Source organism: Boleophthalmus pectinirostris, unplaced genomic scaffold (assembly GCF_026225935.1).
Source record: "Boleophthalmus pectinirostris isolate CB_2022bp ecotype Guang Dong unplaced genomic scaffold, ASM2622593v1 HiC_scaffold_15, whole genome shotgun sequence".
In the NCBI taxonomy this organism is placed as follows: Eukaryota; Metazoa; Chordata; class Actinopteri; order Gobiiformes; family Gobiidae; genus Boleophthalmus; species Boleophthalmus pectinirostris.
The window spans coordinates 31,149,497-31,175,724 of NW_026571070.1; the positions used below are offsets into that span (position 1 = coordinate 31,149,497).

The 26,228-nt window shown below is 38.5% G+C and overlaps 1 protein-coding gene across 1 annotated transcript in view; it reads right to left on the reverse strand.

Annotated features, from left to right (window-relative positions):
* Positions 1 to 971: 971 nt before the first annotated feature.
* Positions 972 to 26,228, reverse strand: part of mkxa (mohawk homeobox a) — a 42,273-nt gene continuing 17,016 nt past the window's right edge. Inside the window, exons 5-6 of the mRNA XM_055151083.1 lie at positions 6,948 to 6,960; positions 972 to 1,182 (exon numbers count right to left, since the gene is read on the reverse strand). Of these exons, the coding sequence (XP_055007058.1) occupies positions 972 to 1,182; positions 6,948 to 6,960 (224 nt within the window). The remainder of the gene's footprint in view (positions 1,183 to 6,947; positions 6,961 to 26,228) is intronic.

The window sequence follows — 26,228 nt, forward strand, 5'->3', positions numbered from 1 at the left end:
TCTGGATGCTACGGAAGCCCAGTGGAGACAAAACACTGTTGTGGTTTCAGTCAGAGGGAAGAGTCCAGCCTAAACAAAGACCATAGTGATGCATAGTTGTTGTTTGTAAAAGCAGGTTGGGCCCTAAGACCTTGCACTGGGATCTGAGGCCAGTTCAGCTTGTTCTGCGCACACCTGCTGTTTACATGGAACTTCGAAAGTCTGTTTTTAAATTTGAAAAAGTTGAGCAACAGCTTTTGTTATTCTTATTTCATTCTGTGAGTATTATCAAATGTGTTATATAATGATGTGTTCTTTTATTGCGTGGCTTTAAAGTGTTCAATCTGTATTTTGAAATTAGCCAGACTATTTGAAAACTGTATTTGTACTTCAAATTATTCCATCAATATATGTCAGTTTTACAATTATCCCTAGATTGCACGCTTCAAAGCCAGAGTGGAGACTCGTCGCATGGTTTGGTAGCATTAGCAAGTCTAATTTGAATCAAATAGAGATCCAGCTGTTTAAAATGGTCAATGATCAGCTTTTTTTTTTTTTTAAAGCAAGGGTCTACAGCCAATCTGTCATTAAAAGCATGTGCTTTGGAGCAGAAAGCAGACGCTGGAGGAAGACACTTGAGAGCTTTTGTTAAATGGTAATGATTGGAAGCCATTTTGAATAGTTAATTGTTAGCAGATATAACTGAATTAAATACTGTGTCTGATCAATATTGACTTTAAGGTCTGGGGTTTATACTCCAACACATTTTTAAGGCACAACTGTAGCGTAGGTTTCATAAAAATCATACTTCTTCTCAAATAGGCACATCGAGTTTACATTGGGCACAGTAATACTTCCAAAGGCACTTCGGCAAATACATAGCATACAAAAAAAAAAAGAAATCTCAAACTTATGAAAATAAGTTAACATTAGAAAAGAGTCTCTGCTCAGCACTGGTGTTTGGTCCCGGTGGTTGCATAGTAAAGTGTGGGTCAGTACTTGGGCATGAGTGGCACTTTGACAGTCTTGATCTCTGCTATGTGAGAGGACTTCTGGATGATGCAGCTGGTGGTGCCGGGGGGGCTGTCGCTGCTGGTCTGGGACAGGTTGGTCAGGGCCATGGCGGCGTTCATCTCCCTCCAGTACGTCTCATCTCTGCCCTTCACCCTGTGCCTGTGCGCCGCTGCCCCCCCACTGCTGCCGCTGCTACTGCGCACACACACACAACACACACACACACAGAGAAGCACGTGAGTTTAGAGACTGAAGAAGTGTTTTTGTGATAAGAACAGTGGGAGTGAACAGAGCCGCGTACGTCAGCAGACTGTAACCTTCAACAATGTACATCACTTCTCCAAAAGATTGATGTAAGCATGTCGGCTCTTTCATTTACACGTTTGAGTTGTTAAAGGCCAAAAGTACTACAGTGTAAATGTTTTTGTAATAAAAATAATTGTCATAAACCACGTTGTGAAACCACAGTGCAAATACACACACTTGGGACAGTGAGTGCTCTGCATAGCTACACAAATAGTTTCTATGTTAAATCTTGCAAGTAAAAAGTCAAAATATGGTTCTGAAGGTACAGTATGTAACATTTTTAGTGGATATGTATCATTGCTTTGATTGGAATGTCCCACAGTATTGAATTGAACCTAATCTATCTGTATGGAGAGTACAAAACCCACGTTACAAGTCAGATCTGTGAAGACACAACCTTACTCATGATTAGAATTTGTGTTTTAAGGTATTTTTAACAAAAAAAAAAAAAAAAAGATAAGTTTAAGACCATATAGAATATTCCAGACAAAGCAAGACCGTTTCCATGGAGACAACTAGCTGGCAGATCCCCCACCAGAAATATCACACAGTGCACCTTTAATATTGTTAAAACAGGGGTCTCCAACCTACCAGGAGCTCTCCACCCCCTTCCAGGTACCTCACCAAGGGATTTCTGAAGTCTATGTATTGTGGATAGTAAGTAAATTTAATGAATTACCAATGTAAATATATTATTTTGATGCATAACTTGGTGCACTGATAAATGGATAATGGTTTATGTTTTATATATGTTCCCCGTTCTAAGGCTCACCGTTGCTCTTATATTTACTCAGTTTCCTTGTGACTGCTGAAACTGGTTAGCCTGATTCATCAGCCGGTTTCACTTTGTAGAAACCGTCTGACCTCGCAGAATTAGAATTTGTTTGTTCGACGGTAGGTGGGTACTTTTTATCATTTAACCAATCGCTGATATTTGGTAGTCACGTATGTAATGCACCGCTAATGGGGCTAACTGGCATATTAAGCTTTTCCCAAATCCCGTAGGAAGAAGGACAATAAAATTTTTCCCCTTGATAAATTCACAAAACATTCTCTTTGTTCTGGCTTTAAATCCACGATCTTGGGAATCATTGACAACCCTGAATCTATGGCTCTTCACTGATTGGCTGGTGCCCGAACTTGCACTTTCGGGGTTTTTGCGAACCGTCTATTGTATTCTGGTTCCTGATCTAGTCGCTGGACAGAAATGAAACTGAGTGGAAGCAGTAGGTGGCGCGAGCCTGGCTAGAAATTGGTAGCTCTCTGGCATTTTTTTTAAAGGTAGCTCACTGGAGAAAAGATTGGAGACCCCTGTGTTAAAAACAGAAAAACAATATCATTTGCAATGTGTAGACTGTGGACTATGAGCATTTAAAATTAAGCCTAAATTTAACATTATTTCTCTGTAAATATGTGTATATTGTGCAAACATTATTTATGTTTTATTATAGTTCATCTTTCAAAATAGGATTTCACTGATGTCACAACCTTTGGATTATTAACGCAAAATAATACGTAAATTCAAATAACAGGTGGATACTGTGCAGACGGACTCTTTTTGAAATTCCTCTCACATATTTGGAAAAAGCCAACTTACTTGTCACATTTACTTGATCCATGGTCTGTGGTTTCTGAAAAATACAAGAGGGAAAAAGAATGTTAATTTCTCAAACTTGATGTATCCACATTCTCTGAACATGTCTGCTGGAGCGCGCCGTGTTCCGTGCAAACATGTGCGGCTCTGCTTTGTCTCCGTGTGGAGTTTTTTTTTATATTTTTGATGCAAAGAGCGGCGTTGAGAAAGTAGGTGACGAATCGGACACAGATGAAAGATGTGTCTCATGACTCACAGGCTCCGGGCGCTAATATTTAGTAGGAAAACAAATGGGTCCTGGCCAGAGCATTTGAGTGATCGGAGCCGTCCAAAAAAACCTGAGAGGAACTGAAACACTGCAAGGACAGAGGCTGATAACTGCTTATAGACCTGTGACAATAAACAGTTTTGAAGTGCATTATAGATTAATGATCATTACCATTATCTGGTAGGAATGCACAAATATCATAGTGCATCAAATATCTTGGATATCAGTGATATGACATTGGTTCAGCCAAAATCCAGAATACTTCAGAATGTTTGAACTTTAATTCCTACAAAGTTGTTCAGCTGTTACTTGCAGGATAAATAGCAGTTACATAACACATTTGGATACAATTTGTAATACGTTAACTGTGTTTTAAGGGCGGAAAAATCAGCCCCTACACTGGTAACAGGTAATCAGTATCAGCAGATACTCAAAGTAGCCCAAGTATCAATATCGGTATCAAAACTGAAAAAAAAAAACAAAAATACTGTTTGGTGCATCCCAAATTATCTGGACTATACGAAAAGACACACATGGAAAATACCTTTTCTAGAACAAAGACAGTCAAAAAAGGGGGAAAAAACAGTTTTGGATGTTCCTCAATAATACGCTTTATTCTGACATATTCTCTTTTTAGTAAGTTTCAGTCACCACATTTGGTTGATAATTCACTTTAAAAGTCTCAGTGGGCAATAGCTAAAAATCATTTGACTGGTGAAGTACTCGAAATTATGCACAATAAGCATAAAAAATAGGGATGTAACAATATCTAAATCTCACAGTACAATATTTTCATGATATACTGTACATCTCACAGTACAGTATTTACTGAAGTATTTATTGCAGTATTTTGTGGAGACTAACAAAAATGTGAATATTCTACTTTTTCCTCTTAAAATGCCTTGACAAAACTTAATCCAAAGATTTCAAAGTGCTTAGAACTGTTATTTCTTCATGTAGTTTTCACTAAAAGGATCATGGTCGATGGAGTTCCCTCTTTTCTTTTTAGTTACTGCTCCACCATAAGCAAAAGAACTCGTGATTCGATATATTGTGACAGCCCGTGATATTATTGAGAGACTTTTGATGATACGATATCACAGTATTTTGGTTATTGTTACACTCCTAAAAAAAAAAAATCTAAATGTACAAAATAATTAAGAATCCTGAGCTGCAGTACAGAAATAGTAAACAAAACACTTTAGTATTTAGTTTGTATTCATAGTGAGTCACAGAAGTTGTTGGGTTTCAGATGACCTCACAACATTCTATAGGGAGTAATATTGAAGACAGATGCGAGGCTGAACTAAAAATTGTTGTTTTTGTGATCAGGTTCAACATTTGTGCATTTACGTTTTGGATATTTCATGGTAAAGTACAATGTAATCAGTATGGAAATCTGTCTCTTCCCCATCTTATTTCCAAACAATTTCCCTGGTGGATCAATGAAGTTTGTCTAAGTAAATCTAAGTCTAAGTCGATCTCATATCATTCTGGAATCTGAAAAGCAAACATTCAAATTTATCCTGCTCAAATCTTACCGAACACTGAAAGAAATAGTACACAAGATAAAATCCGACCTCCCAAAAATCACCAGTACGTTTTGTTGAATCGCTGGTTACTTTTGACTTTATGGGACCATCTCGATCTCATATGAAAGGCATTAGCTGGAATTGCCCGCTCATTAAACACAGAGCGCGTTTATAGTGTAGGAGGATCCAGAGCGGAGTGTGGGGGTGAGCTCTGTGTGCTCTGGACCTGTCTAGTGTCTCCTCCGCTGTGGGGTGAGCTGTGCCCGCCAGCCATGACAAAAGCTTGGCGTTTGGTGAGGCATCTGGAGTTCCCCAACCCCTATGGCCTGCTATAAAGCGGCGTTTAAGCTAGCCAAACAGCCCGCTAAGGCTCGCTGAGCTGGTAAGAAGTTCAATCTGGGCAACTCGGTGACTTCACAGATGCTGGATCCGGGCTAAATTTGAATTTGGGTCAAAGACAGAGTTTTTCTCCCTGTACAAAATACCGAGGATGAACATAAGAGTCAGTCAATATTAGTGTTGTCACGATACTGAAATTTCAAACTCCATTTCGATACTAAGGAGTAGACTCGATACTCAAAACTGATTCTTATACCATGATTAAAATAAAAAATGACAATAGAAAGTGACCTTTAACGTTAAATTGTAGTATTTTCTTTAATTTTACCACACAGCAATAACTGGAGGGTTAAAATTTCAGGGTAAAATATTTCAGAGTTGTTTATGAGTAGTTTTAACTATTTGAAAGTTAAATGGGGGTTAAAGTTGGGGTTATTTGCCAGAGTTGATATGGTAGAAGTTAATTCAGCTTTCTCTAGTTTTAATTGAATTTCCCCTAGTGGTACTTCAACTTTACTTAGTGTGAATTTATCTTCACCTAGTGTTACTTCAACCTCCCATAGTGTTCATTCAACTTCTCTTAGTGTTACTTCAACTTCCCCTAGTGTTAATTAAACTTTCCTTAGTTTTAATTGAACTCCCCCTAGTGTTAATTCAACTTCCTCTAGTGTTAATTCAACTTCCTCTAGTGTTAATTTGGCTCCTCCCACCCACCACTTCAAACTCCTGCAAGAGAAGACCAGTTTGAACCAGTTATGTTCATCTTAAATTAACTAAAATAAAGTGTAAAAATAAAACACTTCTGTGAGTTGTTTAGCTAAATCAGGATAACTCTTTAAAGTGTTATCAATTTACTCGTTAATATAATATGTTAATATAATATATGTTAATATAACTCTTGATTTTGGGGTTAAACAAGAACTTTGGTCCAGTGTTACTTAATTAACATTTCCAAAAACTTAATTAACTCTAGAACAGATTGGACTCATATAAATCCTGAAAAAATGTTAAAATTGATTCCGTGAGAGTCAATTTTAACACTCCACTTTTTGCCGTGCACGTGGTCTTACATTTCTGTAAATTGTCTCCCTCGCAAAAAATGCAAAAAGAAAAAAAAAATAAAATCACCTCAGTCACTCTATTTATAACAAATCTGTCCCGCTAAGCTAAGAGAACCTTTATTTGTCCAGCAATGATGAATTAAAAGTATATATAGTCTAAAAACCTGTCTAGAACTTAAGCAATATATTCCCTCTCAGAATATTTGTTATAACTTGTCAGTTTTAGTCGGTTTTGTTAACTAAAAAGAAACTTCGAAGCCAGCTCTTCTCATCTGGCATCACAATTGGGACGCACATTTTTGCACAGTCACGCCACTCTTATCAAGACGTATATTGTTCTTGCTGGGAATTCTATCATAAGATTTATGGTATATTTACAAGGCTGGACTCATTCTATGCATCACTTAACACATGATGACTTACACAACTTGCCAGCTTTGAAACAATAAATTAAATACTGAGAACAAAGGAAAAGGGGCTATGCTGAGGTTAACGCTACCATCAAGAGAACAGAAACACACAATAGAGCAAATCTGCGCACTTTCAACAAAGACACGTTTTACTAAGAAAATGACGAAATTTTTTTTTGGAAAGGCTCTGTACTTAATTTTAAAAACAGTAATTTTACAGTCATTTTTTAAGCATTGTGATCTAATTCTGATTCTAATTATTCACGGTGATAGTGATGAGTTTATAAGGGCATTTCACAACTTTCTGGAGCAGAGAGTTATGCCATCATGGTAACAACTAACCACAACTAGCATGCTAAAGCGCACGTCCTGATTATCGGACGGCGAAATGCTTTATCATTAGATGAAGACAGTACACAGCCGACTTATTTTGACCTTAAGAGCTTATATAATGTATCTGCATGGGGTTAGGTTTAGCTGAAAAACTGGCCTTTAAAATGATGTGCAATATACAGTGTGTACATATTTGATATTTAATTATATTTAAAGAACTGAATGATCAACAAATTCACAAAGCATTGTATACGGAACTTTCAAAATTCATAAAATAATGCAGAAAGATGGTAGCCTGATTACTCAGCCGGTTTCACTTCGTAGAAACCCTCTAACCTCGCAGCATTAGGATTCGTTGGCTTGACGGTAGGCGGGTACTTTTTTTCATTTAACCAATCGCTGCTATTTGGTCGTGATGTATGTAATGCGCGGCTAATGGTGATAACTGGTATATTAAGGGCAATAACGTCTTTCCCCTTGATAAAATTCACCAAACATTCTCTTTATTCCGTCTTTAAATCCTCGATCTCGGGAATCGTTTCCACCACTAAATGTATGACTCTTCGCTGATTGGCTGGTGCCCAAACTCGCAATTCCGGGGTTTTTGCAAACCGTCTAGTGTATTCTGATTCCTGACCTAGTCACTGGAGAGAAATTAAATTGAGCGGAGGAAAGCTTGGCTAGAAAGATGGAAGGGCCTCTTTTGAATGTTGTCCAAAGATGACACTACTAATGATTAGGGGTGTGCAAAACATCAAAATGTCAAATTGTTTAATGTCATGAAACAGTATCAATATTGTGGGTTGCTGTATTTTTTGGTATATTTTACAAAATTATTTTGTTACAGCTACAGTTTTATTGCTTGTTCAGAGGAAGAAAACTCGTTCGTCCAACACATTTGACATTTTCACTGTTTTCAGGATTAAAATATTTGTTTCATATGAACTTTGCACAGGAAGTGGTTTAACACAGCCATGATTTAGCCTTTATTTTTAATTGAACCGTATCAAATAGTTTTGAAATGTCTCGAATAGAATCAGAAGTGCACTGTACCGAGATATGTATCATATCGTGGCCTTTGTATTGAGATAGGTATTGTATCGGTAGCTTTTTAATGACACCCAGCCCTACTAATGATCCTTCGCTCAAAGTGCCTATGCATTTCAACAAGAGCCTCCGAGCTAAATATTCACCAAATCACCACACGGTTTCACTGCGGCATTGTGAATATCTGGCAAAAATTATAAGTTATTACTATCTGGAAAAGGTATGTCTGTCTTGATTTGGACCCAAGACTTGAGTAAGGTTGGGCAAGGACTGTTTTCAGGGATGTAACTCCAGCCAAACCACCTATAATCTTCCCCATTCTTTATCAGTGTTGCGCTTCCTTCCAAAGATCTGGATGTAGCGTTAAGACAAGCTGTGAGGAGCTCTTAATTACTCCAGATGCCTTTCTCTCTTCCTGCTTTGTTTCTCGAAATGTTCCAGCGTGTCCTAACCTTATTAACACCCCGGAATTTACACGGCTCCAGGCTAACACGAACTCAGACCTTTCCTGCGCTTTTCTGCATCAGGGACAGGTTTCGTTTTTTAACTTATGCACTTGATTCTTTAGTAAGATTGTGTGTGCTCGTGTTAGAGTGAGATGAGAACTTGATAACCCAGAATCTCCGACCGCAGACTGGAGATTTCCCATTTGAATATGTAAATCTGTTCCAACAATACCTCCTGGTCTGGCCAAGTTTCTCGCCAAAGCTGTGTTTCCTTCAACTTTTATCCTGCTTTATCAGATATTCTGTTTACTTTCCATTATTGGTATTTCACAGGTCATTGGTCGTCTGTGTTCCACTGAAAGGGTTTGTGGTGATACCCGCTGATCTTGGTACAAAGTGAGTGACCGCTAAGACCGCGCCAGGCCAAAGTAAATGCAGCGCTTCCCGTATATGTGTTTTCAGAAAGGTGAACTCTGTACAGTAATCCTCCATTGTAGCTCCATTCAAACGCATTCCATTGTACAAGATATTTTTGAATAAATATTATCAATGCAGACGTTTAGAACTTTCTAAGATTAAAGTGGCTCTCAAACTTTTCACACTAAGTACAACCAAAGAAAAGATTGGGCGTTCCAAGTACTACCAGATCTAAATCAGGTCTGTAACAGCACTGTTCCAGGTTTAATCTAGGGCTAAACCAGGTCTAAAAGCTGACTACATCTGTTCCACTGTACTTTTAAACAAGAAATTGTCCAAAGGAGCATAAAACGTGACTAAAATTAAGTGTAAATTAGGTGAACCAAAAGCTGAAGAGCTGTCAAAGTACCAGCTGAAAAAGTTCGTGTACCATCAAAACACTGTTCTATGGTTTTACAGGACATATTTTATGGTATATTTTAAGTCTGCAATAGGTAAAATAAAGCTGAAATGATTAATTGTGTTGAACTGCATGCATTGAATGGAACAAAATACAACTCCAGGTATATTTTTGATGAGAGGACAAGCATATAATGTGGTTAAAAAATCAAAAAAAGTCACTTTTGTTTAATATGTGTTGTGTAAGACATGACAAAGAACAAAAGAATGAAATGACACTGAACACTGAACACTGAGACACACATTAGAAACATGTTAAGTCTAGATCAGACATGTCAAACTCAGGCCCGGGACCAAATTTGGCCTGCCAGATCATATCAAATATGTATTAGAGCTGCCTACTGACTACAGATAGACTATAGAGACATTATTTATTTAAAATGGTGCTATTATTTTATATTCTGCTTCTTCTGGATTCATTGTTTAAACAAAACTATTATTAAACATTTATTTTGATGAGAAAAAAAATTAACATTACATCTCTCGAAAGAAGAGAAAACCTGCAGATGTTGCTGAAATTTTTCAATAAATTTTAATTTGGCCCACGACTTAGTCCCAGTTTTTAATTTTGGCCTCTGTGAATTTGAGTTTAACACTCCTGATCTAGATGCTGAGTTCTCAGCAAAAACTCAAATCTAGCCAAGTTAAGATCACTTGAATTAACAAAGTTTAACCACAAGCAAATTTCACTCAACAAGTAAAATCATCTGCCAATGGAACAAAACGCTTTGTACTTAAAAATGAAAATACATCTTGCTACACTTAAGATAAGAAAAACAACTACTTTTTGCACTTAAAATAAGAAACTAAACTGAATGTTGCTTGAAATAAGAAAAATACACATATTCCATTGGTAGATCAATTTACTTGTCAAGTTGAATCCACTCAAATAAAGTCAAATGTTCTTAATCTTAGTCATTTTAACTTCCCTAGATATTGATTTTTGCAATGTTTTAAGGAACAGAGAGCATATTCCATAACTGTCCCCCTCACAGAGAAGAATGTTTGAGTGAAAGATGTTTTATGAAAAGGCACTTTACAGTCTCCACATGAGGCAGCTCTGGTGAACCTGCCACAGCTCTGCAGATCCCACTGATACAGCTGCTCAGAGACTTTTGGAGCCAAATGAACACGCTGAAAAACAGTTTACGAATGCTAAGAAGTTAATAAAATACAACGTCCCCTTTAATCCACTTTGAATTCGCAAGCCAACGTCAAAATGTCAATGGAAATACTAAACGGACAACTAAAAGAACAACCAAATCCATTTACAGATGAATGATGGTTACCAGGTTTCTCAAGCAATAAAAAACACTTTCAATTCTAGGTTTGCAAAAGTCCATAATACAATGACTGGCTTCACCAAACAATGTTAAACTTCACAATTCACAAACACTTTTCTCCTTTTTATTCAGTGCCAGTGGTTGATTTACAGTTGAATTCTTTGATCCAATGCGATAATTACGGTTTCATTAGTGTTTTCATGTGACTTTCTGTTCCCTGTAGATGCTCTTAGCTCACTCGGTCGGTGACAGGCTTGTTCACGGCAATGGCATCAAAGATAAACAACAGGGGAGCTAAGTGGCTGGCGTTGTGAGGTCACTGCGCTTGTCAGTGCGGAGACTTTCCATGCTAAAGGCGAAAGTGTTTCCAGGCTGTGTGAGCGCCTGCCACCGTCCAGATGGGCCACCTAGACAATAGCATCAGCACGTGGAGATAATCACTGTTTAATGGAGTCAATTACAGGCTCTTCCAAAAGTCTGCTATAGAGGCAACAAAACCACCATTTCTCAAACAAAACGGCGCAGAGACAATACAGACCGCTGTCAAGGCGATGGGCCTATCTCGCAATGTTGAGTCAGGATTTAAAACAAATTTCTTACCATACAGGCATTCTGTAGTGGGAGAGAGTTTTTTTAAAACGTTCCATATACAGATAGTTAAGCTGCCAATGCAAGATATAAGACATGTTTACCTTGTACATGAGAACACAGTTAGATCATGGAATTAACAAAATCTTATGGCTCCTTTAAAGAATTCACAATAGGTAAAGAGAGTTCATTAAGGATAGTTGTTTGATAATTAGGGGTGTGAAAAAATATTGAAATATCGATGTGATGATACAGTATCGATATCATGGGCTGCTGCATCAATATTTCGCCAAGAGTATTTTTTGGTATATTTTACTAAATTATTTTGTTACAGAGCTACAGTTTTGTTGTTTGTTTAGATGAAAGAACTCATTTATGCGACACATTTGACATTTTCACTGTTTGATGATTAAAATGTTTGTGTTTTATATGAACTTTGCACAAGAAGTGGTTTAACAAAGATGTTTAGTATCACAGACATGATTTAGCCTTTATTTTTAACGAACCGTATCGAGTCGAATTGAATCGAAACTCTTGGTTTAACTCTTAAACTCTTGATTTTGAACTTCAAATGAACTGTTTGACATTAGTTTGTATGTACAGTGAGTGTGTTGTATGTACAGTGAGTGTGCTGGTTTTATGTACTTTTGTGTGATTCTTGTTGCACTTTTCTCTGTCCTGTAGATGATTTCACTTGGACTGAAGAAGGAAATGAGTCACACTGGCTATAATCTTTACATATTTACATTTTTAATGTTCATTAATATGTGCTGTCCCTTTACGAAAGAATAAATAAGAATAAGAATAAATAAGAAATCTCACAGTATCGAGATATGTAACGTATCGTGGCCTATGTATTGAGGTGTGTATCGTATCGGCGACTTCTGAATGATGCCCAGCTCTATTGATAATCATTCAAATGTGGGATGTTTCATTGTATTTTAATCCATGTTTGAGTCAAATGTATTTAATCTACAGCGTGCAAATTCATTTTTTTTAGTAATCCACAGCGTAATGTTCAATTTTAATGTATTCAAATGTGGAGGCTTTAATATCACCTCTTATTTTTTTTAAATCTAGTGTGCTTTAAAAAAAATGTTATCTGTTATACACCTGCAAAATAAATAGATCGATAGTTAAAGTTAGTTGGTGAGTTGGACTTTATCAGTAAGTGGATGTAACTCTTTAGTACCTCAGAGCGTCACTCTTGAAACTATTTCTTTCTGGAAGTGGACGATTTCATGTGAATAAGAAAGTTAAAACCATACTCAACATAAAACACAACCATTCCCTATAGAGACAGATACATTTTATGCCATACTTTGGAATATTTTAGCCAAAAGAGGTGATTAGGTGATTCCTTCACTTTTTATCCAATACTTTCACCTCAGCTAATACATTTACAGACATGTTTTAGCACTTTCTCAATCATGAGTTAACTGTTACCAGAGGGTTCTCGAAAAAAAAAAAAAAAAATACTGACATATCTTTTCATTGTCATGATCACAAAGCCTTAGTTCTATACACCTACTTAGAATCAACGCCAACCCAAATGACATCAGACTTGACTTTTTGAGTGGAATTGAAAATAAATTTGTCTGGTATGACGAGCAAGTTCACAAAACTCTCTGCTGATCTCCATTTGTTATGTTTAGTACAAAGAAAAAGTCCATGACAAATGACTGCAGCTTTACTTCCAGCCCCCTCGGGATCGGGGCACCACATGCTGAACCCAAACCCCTCGTCCACCAGGATAAGCAAATGCCTGGGCGCATACAAAAACGACATTTCCACCGCTCTGTGCCTAAAACATCTCAAAGTGGGATTTTTGAAAACAAGCGTCGTGCCAAGGACTCTATAAATCAGTCATAAATCACGGGGAGCTTTCATTATTTCTGCTACCGAACACTGCGTCCGCCGCGCTGTTGCCTTTGGGCCCGTCTGACCGCGGGCTTTCACGGACCGCCGAGGGGGACGGGGGGGAGAGGGGGAGGTGGGGAGGGTGGGGAGTCTGAAGGTTCCTGGCGTCGCGCTGGAGGGCCTAAAATACTAGCTCACTTAACGTCACCGCGGGGTAATGGTGGCACCGGCCCAAAAAAAGAAGAGGACGCTCAGGTTTGATTTAGATGGGAGAAAATGAGCGTTGGTTTGATAAATTAGAGGGAGTTTGCTTCCACCTGTTAACACCAGCGTGCGGTTACGTAGCGTCATTACCGTCTGGGGCTGTTGTTGTTAGCAACGTGCTGCAATAAACAAGTCGGGCGTCGTCCACAAACATGAGCCGGTTCAATTAGGCACGATAAACAAAAAGATAGTATAACTTGGCTGCAGGTTGCAATCATGAGCATCATTTATGTATTAAAGTAAAGTGAAACCTGTTTACGATATTTTCATGACTCTTAAAAACGAAATCACTGTTTCCATGTCTAGTAAAATGTGAGCGTGTAGACGGAGGGTTAGGCTCTCCGGGTCTTTCCGAAGTTCAAAAATACACTTCTGACCTCACAACTTGAACTGTTTCATCTGTACAACAAAGAAAATAAGTCACAATTTGGAAAGGAACTGCTTCAGAAATGAGCATTAATTCTCATTTAGGTCATGGTCAAATAAAGGCAATGGATCAGGCTATATTGGAGCAGAATGCCAGTTGAAATAAGGCGAAAATAAAAAGCTGCTAAAAGCTGCTAGTTACTGACAAGACATGCGTTTACGGTGACCAGAATTTAAAAATAAAAAACTGGGACACTCTCGGTTTGCGGTGGTTGGTAATCATAAAATTGTGAAACGAGTGCGTAATTAAGGAAAACTGTTCAGTGCTCGGCCCATTCATGAGTAACATGAGTCAGTATAGTCGCATTTTCTTTGTGTTATGGTCGTTTTTAAGCAGCTTTATTGTATTTTACCAAAAACAAATGTCAATGTATGTCTCTCTTTGCTGTATCAGGGATTAAATTGGTTAAAAATAGGGACACCTGGGAGATTTCTTGTGTAAAACTACGACAGATCACTGGTTTTGGATAAATCTACTGGGAATGTCCTGGGTAAATAGGAATGTCTGGTGATCCTACAAGCGTTATAATGGCAATTTGAACAATAGAGCAGTCAATAGAGCAAAACAAAAAGATTGAGGCTACGTTTATATGATGATGGTCTGAATAGAAGATGCAAAAGTGGCGTCACATCTTCACTTTTTATTCCGCGTTTAGACAGGTGGTTCTGGGAGGAAATCTGCATGCATACAGTGACGCTAAAGTGTGTGGAATTCGATTGGGTGTGCATGCCAGGTGGCTCGGTGGTGACGCTAAGTGGTGATGTATGTGACATAAAAGCGTACGTGAGCAGATCTGACCAGAGTTCTGTGTCTGCGGCAGTGTAGACGGAAACGCTATGGCGGAGCATATTCAACTTTTCCACTCTGGAGGGTGGTTTCAGGTTTTTGCATTTTTAAGCTCCAAAAACGCCATCACCGTCTAAACGAAAGGTACTTCCGATAAAATATTTAGTCTTTTTTACCTGCAAGTGTTCTCGTGTAAACAGGCCCTTAATGACTTTCCCTTAATGACTTGGAGACATCAGCTGGTGGAGCAGTGTGTTTAGAGTTCTTAAAAGGCCTGTACCTGTTTTTCCATGTACAGTGTTTGAGCAAAGGTTGTCTTGCCCCAGTAGAGATCTGTTTCCTAGTGATCCAGAGTGTTGGAGACGTGTGGAGACACTTTTTGAAATATTCCATCCAGTCCTTGTATTTGCAGAGATCACTGGTGTTAGGCTAGTGCATGTCAATGGTCATAGTCTTACCCACTCCACAAAACACCCAAAACAAATCTATTATTACACCAGACTATCGATGTAAGAATATTTTTAGAAACAAAACCAACCTTGCATTTGAAGGATTTATGTCTGAGCAGCAGCAGTGAGTTGTACTTCCTGATAGAAAGCTTGGCAGCGGCGGACTGATATCACCTAGCACCTTGCACATAAAATAGTCCCTCAGCATGCAACGATTCATGCGATGCAAGGTTAGTTTTATTTCCAACATTATTCTATCGACACAGACATTCACATGGACAGTCTGGTGTAACAATAGCTTTGCTTTGGGTGTTTTGTGGAGTGGGTAAGACTGTTTTTAGTGGCAGGATAACTATGGCCATTGAAATGCACTAGCCTAGCACCAGCAACCTCTGCAAATACATGGACTGGGCGGAATATTTAAAAAAGTGCCTCCATACATCTCCAACACTCTGGCTCACTAGGAAATAAGGAGCTATGTCCAAAATTCCGGAGTGTCTCTTTACTCCGCTCTGGTCTCTGTAAGTTGTAAAAAGCGCTTATAAACTCATCATGGAGAACAACTAGGATGCTCAGAATGCTTAATGTAGTCAGTTTCAAGTTTTAAGGCAGTAAAAATCTGTACCATTAACAAGAAAACAGACAGTAGACCAGAGTAATCAAACATGCTTAAATGAAACACCCTTTTGTTTTTTGATGAGGGAACTTCCTTCATAACATGATGATTTGATGTATCTCTTAACTCATTTTGTCAATGTGTTTTTATCGCCAGTTCAACTCAAATGAAAATCTACCATTTGTCTTTGATAAAATGCAGTGGTTTGTCAGACTTCACAAATTCTCACTGCTGACCTAAGGAAACACGGCGAGCATGAATCATTTAATAACTTCTCAGATTCCTACAAAAGCAAAGCAAACTCTGAAAATGAATCAAAGTTTACTGTCAGCAGGTTAGTCACTGGACAAAATGATTTAACTCTGCAAAATGGTTAATGTCATCTCCTTCAAAATGGGGGACACGTATGCATTTTGGACTGTCCTGGTTCTTCTTGTCTTCCAGTCTTTTGCTTGACTGTGGCCCAAGCTAAAGTTTAGGGCCCGGGGTGTAAAAGTGATCACTCGCCACTGGGTTTGGCGCGGTATTCCGATCTCTCTTGTAATATTTTTCTTGAAAGATCTGTGCTTTTTTACAGTGTCAGGGCTGGAAATGGACTCCGATTCGCCTTGGCACCGCGGCCGGCCTGCGCGCTGCCAGGGTTTAGACGGGCCTCCTCCCTGTCTCTTCGGGTGGTGAGACGTTTTGAGGTCCCATATAACTAAACTGTCAATTTGAGTATGTTCGCCAAAGACATCATCCACGGTGTGAATTTAATGCCTTCTCCATTCACGCTGACAACACTTTTAGCTATCTGACACCGCAGGGGATGGACGCTCGGTGCTTTTAATCCAAAAATTTATAATACATTTAATTTCTCAGTCCATTCTCCAATAAAAACATTAATGAAGGATCAAGGAAAAACAATGACTCTTAGTACTTTGGATCTGTAAAGGAAAACTACAATTCATAGAAGAACTAGTAGCAGTATCAGAAATACCAACAGTGTTAGAACTAGTTCTCTGGTGTTTCACAAATTTTTCATCCATTCCACATTCTTACTCAAGTTGTGGTAAGATTCATCTGTAACCACAGCCGCTTTGGGCAAACTAACCAAAGCACCTACAGACACTCCAACCACCACAATCACTCCAACAAACCCATGTAGGAAAGAAGGGAGTGTAGCCCGAGACAGAACAACAATAAGTGAACAGGATTTAAACCAGCCGTCCTCTAGTTGGGTGAACTTTATTTAACATTTTTGTTGAGTATTACAGTATTACTACATGCATTTGCTTTTTATTTTTGATGAACAATGACTAGCAATATTGAACTACAAGTTTTAAAGGCCCTGATTACTCAGAAATTACTTTTGTGCACTTTTAGTCATGATGGAATCCCGTTACCTCATCAAAAACATATCTGGAGTTGTGTTTTGTTTCATTCACACATGTTTGACTAATCCTTTATTATTAGTTTAAAAATGGCTCTGTTCCCCTTTGTGATGTCATGAAGTAGTAGTTTCAAGGTAATATCAACCTTTTAGCATTGCGAATAGCAGAGATGGGCAAATCCAGGTCTGAAATGATCCTAATAACTCTAGTAAAGGTCAATTTCATGCCAAACCAGGCCAAATCTGTGCCAAACTAGACCAAATTTATGTCAAATCTTTAAAAACCAAATCCAAAACAAGACAAACAAGGCCAAAGGAATTCCAAACAAGGCCAAATTCATGCCAAAGCAGGTCAGATTCCTGCCAATGTAAAGTAACTTTTAACTTCTAACTTTAGTTTAGTAGATATTGGCAATTTCACGTCTGAAATTATCCAAATAATCCCAATGGAGTATGGAGTTTAAAAATAATAATGACATTTCAAGGTGGAACAGTGTTTACTCAGTCTAAATATGCAAGGTTTGTGTGTTAAACATGTGTGAATGAAAAAAAAAACAACAAAAAAACAATTATGTATGTTTCTAATGAGGACAAAACAGATCAGAAAATGGCGTAATATGGACCCTTTGAGTAAAAATCATGAGTACGCAACAAAATGAGCTCAGTTTCTGAAAGCGTCAACAGATAAGACAATTGCGTCTGTTTTGACTCTTCCCATCAGATGACACAGTGGTTTGGCCCATGGTTGATATCACAGCCCAGCGTCAGAGGTTCCACTTTGCTGAATGGGGGAATAATAACAGTGTGTGGAGATGTGCCAGTTTGTCCTGTGTTTACCAGCATCAGTAAACAGACAGGGAGAGTAATCAGGACGCCTTAAATCAGCCTAAATGAGTGGAGCGTCTCGCTGTGGACGGGTGTCGCAAACAAACTAAAAAAGAACAAACAGCATCATTACCAGAGCGGATTAGACTGTGGGGCTGAGGACGACAGGGTGACTCATCGTGGACTGGGAACTTACGAGTACTGACCTTTTTTCTGCCCCGCCCATTTTTGCCTTTAGAGCAGACTAAAGTGCACTCGTTGTGGTGGCACTTCTGGTTAAGTGGGAATCCCATCAATAGAGAATTTGGGAAAAGTTTGGCTGCTAAAATATGAGATAAATTGGGTTGATTTGTGTTAAATGTTCAGTGCTCAGGTTAACACTGTATTGATTCTCTGGAGGCTTTAAAATGGCTTTGTAGTATGTAAGACACATAGAACTTGTTTGCTGGCAAGACTGGCTGCCCCATGTAAAATAAAATAGTAAAACCCCAATGACAATGGCTCATGACAACAGTAAGCTGAATAGCTACAACTTTACACAGAAGACTCTGGTGAGCAGACAGTGGGTGAAAATAGCAGACAAGATACTGATAAGGCTTCTAGTTTTATATAGAGCACAACTGTCAATACTCAATTGGTTTCATGATTCCTTGGGTGCACTGGTGCTATCTTGCTTTCAAACAACCCACAGTCACATCCTACAAAATTATACTATATTATACAAAATTGTTAGTTCTATTATTTGGTGTGTGAAAAGAGTTGTCTTCTTTTGGACACAAGAACATAATGCTGGTAAACCCATGTTTAGTTGGTGAACATCTCAAATAACTCATCTGCTGCCATCCCCAAAAGGAGAATACACACAGCTCCTGTGTGGCTGCAGCCGCTGCTGAGTGAATGCTGTAGTTGCAAAATAATTTCTAAAAAATGAATCATCAGTCAGTCATTATAATACCAGATGTACTTTAAGTAGAGAAAACTGTTGGTTGAGTGTACTGTAGATGAAATAAAAGCAGGACCTACAGAATACTTGTACTAAATATTTGTTGCATCTGTGAGACAAATTCTCTCCATTCTTATTTCCGTTCTTGGAATCCTCTGACAGTTTCCCAAATATGGTAATGACTTCTGGCTCCGTGACGAGCCCATTTTGGTTTCTACGGGTGACATCACAGCTTATTGTCTATGTTCTCTCAGCTCCTCAGGCTCTTGTCTGCGGTGCACATTAGAGAAGACGACACCAGCCACAAGTAAACATTATTCAAATTTGTAAGTGTTTTCCTCAGCTTGGGTATGTCCTTTTTGGGGGAGCTCAAGGCCAAATGATATGTTTGTGTTGCACTCACAGCACAATTATGCTCCCATTCTTCACAGTGGTGGGCTGAAGTGGCCTGGGACGCCCTGTGTGGATCCGTCCTCACCTCACTTCTCTTATTAAGGCCTTGTATGTACGCTTATCCCGTGGGAACGCTGGACAGTGTCTTTCTGTGGCTCCAGATACGGGATAACCCAAAGACTATACTTGAGGAGCGCTGCGCTGCACAAAACATTGTTTATTGGAAAGAATCTTTATTTTCGTAAAATCTAATTTCATATCCCTCAGCTCTGAGTTCCAAACTGGTTTGGACCTTATTTAACAGTGACTTTAGAATAGTTTTGTTTTTTACTTTTGATTTGATATAGATTGAGACCAAGTTTGGTAGTGATAATTTGAATGTAGATTTTGATGCCACAATTTGAATGGCGACATGTTGGCGATGGCATGATGTGACTAGTACTTAAGGCCTCACAGCAAAAAAGTTCTGGGCTGAGAGTATTTGTCCACTGCAAAAGTATCAACAACAGATGGATATTTCTTCCCAAATAGCATCAAGTGGTTTAAGAAATATAAATGCTTTGGTATTAATTCAGACAACTCTAGAACTCCTACACTATCTCCATTTTGGTAATTCAGCCTGAACAATTATTGAATTTAGGGCTGTAGTCTACTTAAGTGAGCTAAAGACATGTCCTGCCGATGGATTATTCGACTAAAAGAGCCTAAGACCAAAGTCAGTGTTCAAGTTTTTCCATTATCCTTTCAAGACAGTGAATTTCCTGACTGCGTGTCCTTTGGAGTTTTACTACACACTGTGGCTCTTCTATGTTAGGAAGTCCACACACACCATCCACACTGGAGTTTGTCTGTTCACACTTGTCCAGTCCACCATCCTCGCCCGGCTGTCCCTCTGCAGTGGTCAAGAGCCAACCCCTCATCTTCCAATAAGCCCGTTTTCTTTCCCATTCTCTCCCTCAGCGCCACCTTTCCATTTGCATCCACCACACGTTAATGCCAGGATTATACTCCACTTTGCCAGCTCTCATTTGTTCCCACTGTAGCACACGCCCAGACCCTTTATAGAAATAGCAGATATCCACAGGGAAACGCTGGGGAACATTTAGCCATTGTTGTCCAAAATGGCTCACGCAATAGGCTAATCATTCAAGGTTCATCTGCACATAATGAACGGGTTTTAAAGTATCAAGATTTTGGAAAGGTTTAGCAGAAGTCTAGACCTTAACTGCAATTTGAATCCAGTGGAAGGACACAATGAGAGATGTCCAAACTACATTAGATAAGAAAAGCTTCGTAAGAGCTTCCAACAATATAAGATTTAGAGCTAAGGAACAGTTCACTGTAGGAATATTACAACAAAAAATACTTGTTATAACATTGTCCCGTCATCAAAAACATGCCTGAGGTGGATTTATATTACCTAGTGCATCCTAGTGCTTAATTTCATTTCTTTCCAGCAACTGGATCAGGAATCGGAATACACTAGACGGTTTGCAAGAACCCCAGACGTACAAGTTTGGGCAGCAGCCAATCAGGGAAGAACCATTCTGTTTTGGCAACGATTAGCGAGATTGAGGATTTAAAGCCGGAACAAAGAGAATGTTTGGTGAATTTTATCAAGGGGAAAGACGTTATTACCAGTTAGCGGTGCGTTACATACGTCACGACCAAATAGCAGTGATTGGTTAAATAAAAACCATTACCGCTGAGTGAACGAATTCTAACGCTGCAAAGTCAGACAGTTTCCACAAAATGAAATCGGCTGATGAATCAGGCTAGCTTTATATGTCATCCATGGATGTTTTAGCAATCTAGGGATCTCTCTTGGGCCCTATTTGAACCCTCCTTAAGCTTAGCAGTACGATTATGTCTGTTTCCCACAAGTCCCAGGAGTCATTCATCCTCCTGCACAACAATTTTCCATAAATATACAAAAGTGTAATAAATTGTATGTCAAGTGTTTAAAATTCCTAAAATTTGCCAAAAAATAAAAGTGAATTCATTTTATTATTTATTTATTTTTGTTTTTGTTGCATAGTTTCATTGCAAATTCTAATCAGGATATTTTTGTTCTCATAATGATTGTCATTAAGCCTGTAACAATAAAGATTTTTGAAATATGATAAAATAGAGACAATAAACTGTAAAACTGAAACAAATGTGTGTAATTAATGCTGAAGCATTATTATCCCCAATAAAACAAAACAAAACAAAATAATATGGCAATAAATAGCAGAATTAAACACTGTAATGAGCAACAGTATTTATTTATTCATCTTTTTGAAGCTCAAGTCTTATTGCAGAGCAGAAAAATAACCCAATTATACCTAGAAATACTTAGAAAAAATACTATGCTAAATATTGACCCCCCAAAAATAATGTTCCATCCATCACGTATTGAACAATAACTCGATATAGTAATTATGGTGTCAGGCCTATTTGTCACAGTAAAACAGTGTATTATTTTATATTGCACAATTCCTGGTTTGTTATAAAAGTCGTGTTATTTCTACCTTCACTGGTCTACAATGGGAAGGAGGTGAGGAAAGTCAACGACCACAAATGCCATCTGTGCTCTGGTGTTCCAACAGGGCAAGACTTCAATGGGCTTTATTAGGAGGAATGTCATGTGAAAGGCAGAGGACAAACATAGCACAGATCTGTGTTTGTAGAAGGAGCTATTCATTAGGCCTGTTCTGGAGAAATGGAGCGTGCAGTACAAGTCCATTCATTCCATCTACAATCTGCTCGTGGTCACTCATTCCATGGACCCTAAAAGAAACACGGCCTAGCGATGTTCTCTGTGACCACAGTGTAGTTTGAGTGGAACGTATGGGCGGGTGATGTGCCAAAAAGTCCGTAAGACGATTTTATTAGTAGCAGAATCAGTATCTGAAAGTTTACTCTCTATACTCTACACAAGGGGTCAACAAACTTTTTTTCTCTGGGGGCCACATATCACTCCTGACTGTGATGGGGGCCGGGGTCGGATCGGCTGTATAGCAGAATTGTAAGACCCTGACGACGCAGATTATATTCTTTGAAAACCGCCACACTTTCTTTACATATCAGACAAACTGCACGGTCCTTACACTGAACAAAAAAATAATTGGTTGTCCACTCTTCTTTGAAAACTCTGCACTCTCTGTCAACTTTTCGTACTTTAACACTCGCCATTTTGATGTCTTTAATTGCACTACAGAACTCTGCCCGTGCGTCGACTGTCACTGTTTGATCTTGAGCTTGTCAGGTGAGGAAAATTCAGCGGCAAATGTAAATAAGTCATATAATTATTCAAATATAAATATCAATACTTCATATAAATATCACTTTTAATTGAAAAGAAATTAAAAAGAATGAGAACTTCGCATATCAATTACTTGAGACGGATGCGTTGGGGGAGAGGGAGCAGTCCAAGAACATTTTTCTCTGTAACTGAAATAATCAACAAAATGCAAGATGCAGATGTGTTATTTGCCAAAAAGTAATTTAAAAAAATAGGTTATGACAAATTTTGAGGATTGCCTCATAGGGCCAATTCAAGTGGTGGGGGGCAGAGGGGCTGGGAGCCGGTCAAAGAGGTGTGGAAGTGGTTTTAGCCATAGAGCTGCATTAAAAAAAACACAGAAATGAGATCACTATTTGCTTTTTTATTGCCATATCGCACTACCAGAAAGCAATGTCCAATTATCCTGTTACCTAATTGCCTGAAGAATAGTGTACACAAATGATGAAGCACAAATATGCAGTAAAATGATCTAATAAGTTTCAGTTTAGTTTTTGACGCTCTGAGTACCCCGTCCTTTTGCTTCCAGCAGTCACTCCCCGTTCAGAGCACTATCGCAACACCATTGGCGTACAACCAGCTAATGAAACTACTGCATATCATATCAGGTTTGTGAAGTTATAGCGTATTGTTTTGCATCCTGCTTTTGAATATTTATGAAAAATTGTGTAACGATATCTCGAAGTCTCACGATACAATAGTGTCATGGTATGAACCTCACGGTACGATATTTATTGCGATATGGTGGTAAAGATCACGATATGGTGGGGAGGCTCACGATTAAGGATGTAACAATATCCAAATCTCTAAGTACGATACTTTTACGATATACATCTCACAATACGATTTATTGCGATATTTTGTGGAGGTTAACAAAACTATTAATAAGATACTTTTTTCCTCTTAAAATGCCTTGACAAGACTTAACCCAAAGAACCAAGATTTAAAAGTGCTTAGAATTGTTATTTCTTCTTGTAGTCTACACTGAAATGGAGCAAAGGATCATGGTCTATGTAGTTCCCTGTTTTTTTTTTTTTTTTTTTTGGCTATTACTGCACCATAACTCTTCATTTAAGCAAAGAGACTTAGATATATTGTGATGGTCCACGATACTTTGACAATTCGATATCACGATATTTTGGTTATTGTTACATCCCTAGGGCTGAGTCTTGGACAGGTTCTTACCACTAACCGTAAGATGGGTTCAAATAGTGGCCTGGAAAAATTGCTAGAAAACATATGTACGGGAGACGTGTAAAACCTATTCAGGCTTTTGACGTAACATTTTGAAATGTTATAACATGGAAGAAAGCTCCAAAAAGTTCATAATACTGCCTCTTTTAAGACCCTTGACATATAGACAACAGGTGTGTTCCATTGGATCACCGGATCACAGTATCTACACAAAAACTCCATTCGGAACAAGTGCATGCTATACTTCCTCTTAATGCTGATTCCAAAAACCAAAATCCCAAACTTCGCAGTGTGGAAAGAAGCCATCACTGAGTACGGGAGATTGCATTCATCAACTTTTGGGAGGGTCCTGGATTGTCATTGTGCATTGCTCCGGTGAAATGCACGGCCCCAACCTAGATACTTTCTAATAGTTTCCAAGATGGCTGCTGTATAAATCATCACAGCAGGTTTTCTCTTTGGACACAAAACAAGGAGGACATTAATAAAGGCACGGAAATCCAGCCATCTTGTTAGTCTGGTATAAAAACAATCGTGATCGACATCTAACATTATAGTAACTGACGATCTAATCTGTCTTAACTTTTTGCACCGAGACAAGAAAGTTAAACATTGGTCTCTTTTTCCACATTACAATAACTATTCCATAAGTGCTACTAAAACTGTCCAAGATTCAAAGTGTCTGGTTCTGACCCGGTTTGAAAGGCCCTCAGGATCTTACCAGCTGCCGTCAAGCACCGTTATTTTGGTTGAACTCGATTCTGAGAAAACTATGTGTTAAACATGGCCCTCTCAAGAAATAAGTCACTTGAAGGCTGTAAAATCATGGTGACTTCACTGCCACGTGCGGCCAAGAACAGCAGATAGAAGTATACGGGGAGCGTCGTGAAATGTAGTAACGGGCAAATATTTGGGCAAATTGGACACATAAATTGCATTTGAAATTACTTCGGGAGTAGCAGAGAATGAAAGTGACTAAAAATATTTACAAGGTGGTTTTGATCCATGGATTTTCAGAGCTCTGTAAAAATCCAATCACTGGAAACTGGCTTCTGCTTTCAGACCACCTTGCATTTTTGTGCTTTTTAGGCTGCTTCTATTTCAGACAAGTATTTTATCCCTAAACAGAGCTGATCAAGATCTACAGGAAAAAGAAAACAATTGGAAAGAAGATTTTTCCAATGTTTGTATTGAAGTATTGACATTGTCCGTACTAAGTTTACTCCTTCCATACAGCTCCCAAAAACAACACATCTGTAACTGTTGATAGCAGTCTGACAAATAATTTATCACAACGAATAATTGGCTAATGGCAAATAACGGAAAAAATGAAATATCTATTATTTAACATCCAAAGAACTCGAACGAACCCCATTCCAGTCGCAATAAGCTGTTTAGACAACTGGATCTAATGAATATATTAAAAACCTGCTAAGTGGCATATTACAAAGTCTGGCCTAAACCCTCAGACCTTGTCCACAAAACGCTCTATGTTATTTAGTACACAATGATCTATATGACGTTGGACGGGTCCAAATGTGGTACGGAGCGAGAAACAAAACACTGCGCCAGATTCCTGCCATTTAATATCCCATTAAAGGCTAATTTGGCACAAGGCTCTGGCATGAGCGCTGGAATTCTTCTGTTGTATGACATTCCCCACAGGCCGGGGTTGGTGGAGGTGTTTGGACTGGAGCGCTGTGTGTGGACCTGAATACATTTGTGTGAAGTTTCCATCGGGATAAATCTCCTCTCTGCGCCTCCTGCCACGTCTCACTGCCCTCTGCGGCCCCAGATAACAACAGCCCAGCGGCGCACAGGGGACACAGCCAATGGACACAGGGCTGGCAGGCGCACCGCAACAGGCCAGAGGGGAGTGATAATACACATGGGGGATTGGACAAATGAGCGTGAAGTGAAACTCTATTGTGTTTTTCTCAAATTGCCCAAAATGAGAACTGTGATTTAGTTTTAATGCTTTAAACAGCTACAATGCCTGTTTTGCAAAGACATGCTGTGTTTTCTGCCAAATTAGGCTTTATGTGGTGGGACAGGGGCAGCAGTCAGGGAGGGAGACCCACCTCACAATAGTAAAACTGCCAAGTTGGCACAGCAACTTGTTCTGCCAGATGACAGTATATTGCGGGTTAAACTGCAATGATGCATTGACATACTGTATATGAAGAATGCATTTGTAAAAACTCTTTAAAAAAATATTGTCTTTTTTGTTTCTAACTTTTACCTCTAACTACATTTTTTTTCTATTATTAATAGAATATAGTTGAGTGGATTTGATAAAAGAGGGAGAGAATACTTTTATTGCATCAAAATGGACTGGCTTTTGAAAATATAAAGATGTATCCAAAATCAAATACTAATCAATACAAAAACTAATATCTAGACTAGATACTCATTTGAACAAATATTGATACTAGAAAAAAATCTATTAACAGGACAACCTTTTTAGTTTTCCTGAACAGTGTAAGTATGATTTTTGAGCTTTATCATAACAACCTCATGCTAAGATAAAGAAAGTACTATTACTTTTTTATGTATGAAAATTGCATTCTATTAATCTACTTAAAAAGGTGAATTTGTTTATCCTGTATTGTGGTATTGTAACTGGTATTGAATATTGAAAGAATTCCTTAGTATCAATTTCAAGTTAAGTTTCAACATCATGACACCTAATCAAGCCTCTGATGATTTGTAAAATCAGGTTTTGCTTTAAACTATA